The sequence below is a fragment of the Micromesistius poutassou genome (assembly GCF_964030765.1).
Source record: "Micromesistius poutassou genome assembly, chromosome: 12".
In the NCBI taxonomy this organism is placed as follows: Eukaryota; Metazoa; Chordata; class Actinopteri; order Gadiformes; family Gadidae; genus Micromesistius; species Micromesistius poutassou.
This window is the reverse complement of record NC_140282.1, coordinates 8,064,699-8,071,403: the sequence shown is the minus strand read 5'-3', so window position 1 is coordinate 8,071,403 and position 6,705 is coordinate 8,064,699. Positions and strand designations below refer to the sequence as shown.

The 6,705-nt window shown below is 45.5% G+C and overlaps 1 protein-coding gene across 1 annotated transcript in view; it reads right to left on the bottom strand.

Moving 5' to 3' along the window:
- The window catches only part of mindy2 (MINDY lysine 48 deubiquitinase 2), a 10,156-nt gene extending 3,869 nt beyond the window's left edge, over positions 1-6,287 (bottom strand). Inside the window, exons 1-5 of the mRNA XM_084476008.1 lie at positions 5,322-6,287; positions 5,102-5,159; positions 4,288-4,352; positions 1,026-1,184; positions 349-451 (exon numbers count right to left, since the gene is read on the bottom strand). Of these exons, the coding sequence (XP_084332134.1) occupies positions 349-451; positions 1,026-1,184; positions 4,288-4,352; positions 5,102-5,159; positions 5,322-6,239 (1,303 nt within the window). The 5' untranslated portion in view covers positions 6,240-6,287. The remainder of the gene's footprint in view (positions 1-348; positions 452-1,025; positions 1,185-4,287; positions 4,353-5,101; positions 5,160-5,321) is intronic.
- Between the last annotated feature and the right edge of the window lie 418 nt (positions 6,288-6,705).

The window sequence follows — 6,705 nt, the reverse complement described above, 5'->3', positions numbered from 1 at the left end:
AGCCGACCCGCTCTGCCTCCTGAGCCACATGCCGCCCTGAATCCGGGTTTTGAAGGTAGGGATTGGCATTTTAAGAAATGTCCACGTTTCAGTACTCGCATTATATTTATTTGAGTACTTCAGTACTTCACTAATTCAAACTAATTCTATCATCCGGGTATCCAATGTCTTCACATAGACGACGTGGAAGAGAGGAAAAAAGTGCAATTTGACCTTCATTAATTTAATTTTTCACAGAACCAGCCCTCAGTGAGCAGTGTACAACTCTTTCAGGAGTGTGTGATACAGCCAATGACGCCGTCAGTCAAAGACTACTGACGTCCAACCTGAGGACCTGAAGGAGCTCACCTTCCCCGGCCAGCTCGCTGCTCTCCGACTGCTTGCAGGAGATGATTTTCTCCACCAGCTGGTTGTAGCTGCAGCTGCCCACCGCCTTCACGATGTCCTGCATCTGAGAGGAGGAAGGAAAGGGTTTAGGAATCATCAACAGTGGAGATTAAGAAGGACTGGGGAAGCATCTGGGACAGTCACACACGTTTTGTAAATATGTATATGTAAATAATTTGTGGCCAATTGTCATTTCATTAAAGTTTGGTGGGTATATATCCATGTGTCAATGATTTCACCAATTAACACAGGTAAAATAGTAATAAATGTGTTAGATTAACTTTAGAATATGTGGTCGTGCTTATATCCCAGAACCTGTGATTGGTCAGTAGGGTGATGCTGTTGTCAAATTGAAACAATCTCTTGATATGTTTTACAGAAATAGGGCATCACACAGATCTTTGATTTTGAAATAGAATATTTAATAATATCTTTCTTGTTTACAATTACTTAGCTTTCTCTAGTGCCTCAAAAGTGAAATTATATTCTTCATTTCCAGCTGTACTAGTATTTGAATAATTATGTGGTAATCATTCCACTCCACTCACTACCATAACTCATACGGTCCACTCCACTCAGTCACTACCATAACTCATACGGTCCAAAGGTTTCAGTTCTGAGGTGGGAGCTCTGCTCACCTGGGGGTCGACCAGCCACCCGTGGTACAGAGGGATGTCCAGGAGGTCGAACACGATGCATTCTGGGGTATATTCAAAGACTCGCACGCCGGTGAACCTCACGTTGACATCCAGGCCGGTTTGGAGCTTGTGAAGGACGGCCATCGCGTCGCTCATGTTCTGTGGACAGAAACCAGCCGTCATCAGGGAGACGGAACCTTCTAGCAGTGGGGCTCTTGTTCACCACAGAGAACCTCCGGTCACTCGGAGAAGGAACCTTCTAGCAGTGGTGCTCTTGTTCACCACAGAGAACCCAGGAAGGGTGTTTACACGACAGAAACAGAACGACTAGTCACTCTACCGCGTTTGACTGCCTGAATAATTCTGTGTATGTGTGCGTGTGCGAGTGTTCTGTGCGGGTGTGTGAGTGAATATGCTGAATTATTTACTTATTGTATATTTCCTGAGGGTTTGTGTCTACTGAATTCTTCAATTCAAATCTTTAATTTACTTCAGCATTCAAGGACATTATCCATTTCAACTAGCAACGACCTACACACTGGGAGTACACACACATACACACACACACACACACACACACACACACACACACACACACACACACACACACACACACACACACACACACACACACACACTCACTCACGATTAACTATTGAAAGCTTTAAGGTCTCAACATGCAGCCGAGGCCTGTATCTCAGGTACATCACTAAGTACGTACTGATTTACACGCCTCAGTCAGAGGGTGGGAGGGTTTAAGTAAAGACTCACTTTTCCTTTCTGGGGAAACATTAACTTTGTTCAACATCTGAGAATATTCCACACTTCTGAGAGCAATAACAGAAAAATACAACCGTGTTCAGCCGCTGCTCGTCTTATCAATATTTAATAACCAAAGAACATCTAAGCAAACGCTATTTTAATCCTCCTCATAGCCTCGTGTGACAGATAGTGTTTTAGAAGATGAATTTAGAACTAGGTCTGTTTTTTTAAGGATTCAAACAGCTTGCTACGAAATCCAGTACCATTAGGTGAAACTGGCAAGTCTTTACCGGTTTGTATTTGTATTTTGGTTATACAAATTAAAAATAAGATAATTACACAAGGATTCAATGACTTTATCGGACATGCATATTCAATATAGGGCGGATAATCAGCCCAATCTCAGTTTTGTTTCACTTCATATTAATATCATATTATATTTCAGTCTGCAGTCTGTTCATTCTGTTGAGACTGGGCGTGGTTCCACCTAAACCAATCACTATCTGGATAACCAACGCAGTCACGTGTGTCACGCATTCAAAAGAAGAATCCAGAGACATCACAGATGTGACTTGATGGACCTCACAGGCTGAGTCCAATCTTTCCGTGACTGGACGGTTGTTTTTCTGCTGCTATGATCACATGGATTCTATCTGCATACGTTCCTGTGCTGAACTGAGCTTCACTCAACCATCTGACACCAGTCCCTGAATCACACAACATCTTTAAGAGTGTGCAGGGTTCACAGGCTAGAACTAAGCTCCATATTCTAGACCAATCTCTCTGATACCTGCTTGCTATATGGGATCACCACATGGTTTGGCAACCTAACCGTTAAGCTAAAAAGCAAACTGGCCGGCATGCACAAAACAGCCATGAAAATCGCAGGGAGGAAAGTATACGAGCCTATACAGACCATCTATGAACAGGCAGTTAAGGAAAAAGCAAAGACAATAATCTCCCAACAACTCCCAACACCCACTCTTCCCTGAATACAAAACCCTGCCATCAGGTAGAAGAATCAGCATGCCATTATGCAAATCCAATCGCCTTAAGTTATCATTCGTCCCAGCCTCCATTAAGCTTTTGAACGCAACTTAACATACAGTCTACCAAGCTCCATGTTGTTGATGTCAAAATGTTGGATTGTCTGTTTTTTATTGTTGTTTTACTGTTATGTATATGTATTAAAAGCAACAATGCACTGTGCCCAAGGCAAATTTCCCCACGGGGACAATAAAGTTTTACCTACCTACCTACCTACCTACTCAACCACCACAACCATTCCATCTTCCCAACCAACCAACCTTTCTTCTCCTAAATTTAAAAACGCCTCCATCCTAACTTCCAGTCTCCACCCTCACTAGCCTCCGTCAACCACCAAAGCTATGCAGACCCCCCCCCCCCCCGACACAAACAGCTGGCTGCTCTTCCTATTCAGCCATTTACAACAACATTAACCCCCCAATAAGCAGGAAACTCCTCATGGTTCATTAAAACAACAGCACTGTAGTTCAAAAGCTATTTACAAATGGAAACAAGTGCATTCTTTCCTGCTTACAGTACATCAAAATATAACATGCGCATTTCAACGGTCACCAAAGTGTGAAGAGGCGAGCAGGGGGCATGGCATCTCCAGTCAGGCTGAAAGCAATCAGCAGGGTGGAGGCTATGGACACTAGGGCCTCGGCCTCGCTCTGTATGTGAGCCACTGCCTCCGTGTGCAGCCCTGAGATGGAGAGCCATGGGTGGCTACACACCAGCGGCCACGGGACACAACGCGACCCGATGCCCTGACTTCACGCTCGCTACATCTCGCAAGAGACGTCTTATGTAACCTATAGAAGCAAAGGCCGCTTTACTGGGCTCTCATCACAATGTTAAAACACTTAATCCAACCTTTACTGCAACCTCAATGCAACTGTGGAGTGAGTACTTTTATAAAGAGCAGTTTAGTGTATGTCTATTTTGTGTACTGTATGTTGTGGACTACCACTGTAAAAAACACTTGGTACAATGACAAATATGTGCTTTGGTTCAATACAATTGATTTGTAGGTCCAACTTATATTGACAAAGAAAGATATTCTATCGCTGAACAAAACTAGTGATCTGGTATTAAAAAATACGTAATAAAGACGGCTAATAAGTTCAGGCGTGCTGAGGAATTTGCAGGTTCAGCATGCTCATCTTTTGCTTGTCTGACAAAACTGAGATGAGCTGGTTTGCATTTGAGTAAAAGACGGAGAGAACTGAATGAGGATTGTTGATCCAGTTTAAAATGTCAACACATCAAATGCTATCTTTATTTTGATTGTAGGGTTTGTATAAGCGTTGCCAATATATTGGTATTTATATTGGTATATAGTGGAAATATAAACATGATCAGCATATAAGCTTATTAAATACCAATAAACCATCCATTTAAAGGCAGACAGAGAGGAGTTAGTTTGTGTATCATATCCATCATATATGGTAACGTATGGGAAAGCAAAGTTCACCTGCTCATAGTTCAGCCGCTGGGCCTCAGAGATCTCTTTAGGCTTGGAGTCGAGGATGTAATCTCCTGCAGAAGGGAGAAGTTGCATAAATAAAAGACAAAATGGTGACAGAACTTTCATTATGACACAAGGACAGTAATCTATTACACAGTTTAGGAGCGGGTGTTTTACTCAGGGGACGCAAGAAAAACTAAAACATGTTATGTTTTGTTCTGTCAAATGGAGCTAATGTATAGAAAGCAGATGGGCTGGATTATACATCATTGCTTGCATTAGCCGCCCCTGATGTGAGCAGTTCAAATTCAGTTACGTTCCAATGCCATGTTTGTATCACAAATCAAATAGCTGCAAGGAAAATGTGCTCTTAAAAGAGTCCACATTATCCTGTTAGACTCGTGAATGCCTCAGTGTAAGGCCATAAGGACCAATATCAGTAACCACACCCTGAATAAACCTTCTAGTTATGAGGAGGCTAGGGGGTCAGAGAAGATAGGATGGTTCCTATTCCAGTGACAGCAGAAAGGGTTCGTTCCAAAGTGGATGTCGACTCCACAACATAGCCAGGCCTCTGAGAGTTAATCAAAAGGTGAGAGTACCCGTGACCTAATAACATTGGAATGACGTGTACGTCAGTCTTATAACATATCAAACATATCAACATATTCTGAAGTGATTCAAAACATTGATTTCCAAAACAAGAGCAGAATAAAGAACAGCAGACAAGGTGTGTATGGACAGATACAATCTGCGGTGAACAGTAATCGGCGATGAGATGTTTTAGGTTTGTGTGAGGATGAAGATCATGAAATCCCACCAAGATACTCCATCAGTTGCTCAGCAGTGATGATCTCCATCATAGGTGGCATCTTGACCTGCAGAACCAACACACCATTACTCACACTCTACCAACAAACCACCTGCAAGTTTGAAACGTTCCACTGTTACTCCACCAGTTCACATCATGCTAAAAAAATTAGGTTGGGAGTTCCTTCATCAATCTATGATTATCTCTAATGATCTCCCAGGCTCCTCACCTTCCAAGCCAGCAAAAGAACGTTCATGATGGCCAGTAGTGGACAGGGCCCGTTCTCGTTCTGGGTGATGATGGGGGTGTTCTCCTCTTTCCATTTGATCCACTTGATGTGGTAGATGGACTGGCCGGCGGCGCCTCGGTCCTTGGCGCAGGAAACCTTAGTCTCATCAGCACCATCCTCGCTCTGCAGGGACAAGGCCAGACCCTGTTCCTCCAGGCACTCGCTGTTGAGTTCAGAGCTGGGGCAGGAATTGAGGTTGGAGAAGGACTCGAGTGAATCTATACTACGAGATTCTCCCACAAAGCTCGGATCGGGGTCACTCGTACTCGGCAATCCGTCGGATGTGGTCTGGTCAGCGGGGTTCTCGGACCTGACGCTGGTCGACGATATGGTAGTGTCCGGACAGAGATGTTTGGGTCTGACAGGCTTCCTCTGCTCGACTCCATCCCCGCCTAAAGTGTCCTCCTGCACCAGACCCGTGCTCAAGACATCAGTAGGAGTCGAGAGCAGATCCCCCGTTCTGCTATCCACCAACTTTGAGGTGCCACCCTCGCTATTTCCTGGAGCCACCACCGAGTCCTTCCCCATCCCGTCACTAGGCGCCGTCGGCCCCGGGTCCGGGTCCGCGTCCGTCCATGGTCCGGTCCCCACTAGGTCGTCTCCATGCAATGGGAGGCTTTGGGTGGTGTTTGTTGGTTGTGGGTTCGCAGCCCCCGGGATCCCATGGACGGCGGGGCTGGAGCCATCACTGCAACTACCGAGAACCAAACTACTACTGAGCGGAGGCTCACTCTTCGTGCATTGGTCGCTGGTTCCCTTCAGCCCAGACCCCGCGGCGGCATCCTTCACGTCCCCCGCCGCCCTGGGAGACAGGCCGGTCGTGTCTCTGGCTTCATGCACGTCTGCATTTTTCTCCATCTCGTTTTCCACAAACTGTCGACAGATTTTTTTTTTTTTTTAGCTCAATTGCAGCTCTAGCTTCAGTCCCGCAGACGCCATGACGACTCTGTTCGTGACGTCACGGGCGTGTGGAGCTCGGGTCCGAGCGGCAGGGGGCGCCAGAGAGCGGCGGGAGGAGGCAGTGGCGTGTGGATCCCGTCCATGGAGAGCCACCACACCATCGCCGTCACCATGGAGATACACACCATCACCATCCACACCATCCCCGTCACCATGGAGATATACACCCCACTATCCACACCATCACCATCACCATGGAGATCCATACCATCACCATCACCATGGTGTGTCAACTATGCTATGGTTCAGTCACGTGGTACAGCCACAACTATATGAATCCGAATGGAGACTATTTGTTCACGTACAACAACCCGTTTAGTCATTTATGTTGGCCTTTATTTACGACAAGACGATGTGAGTGGCT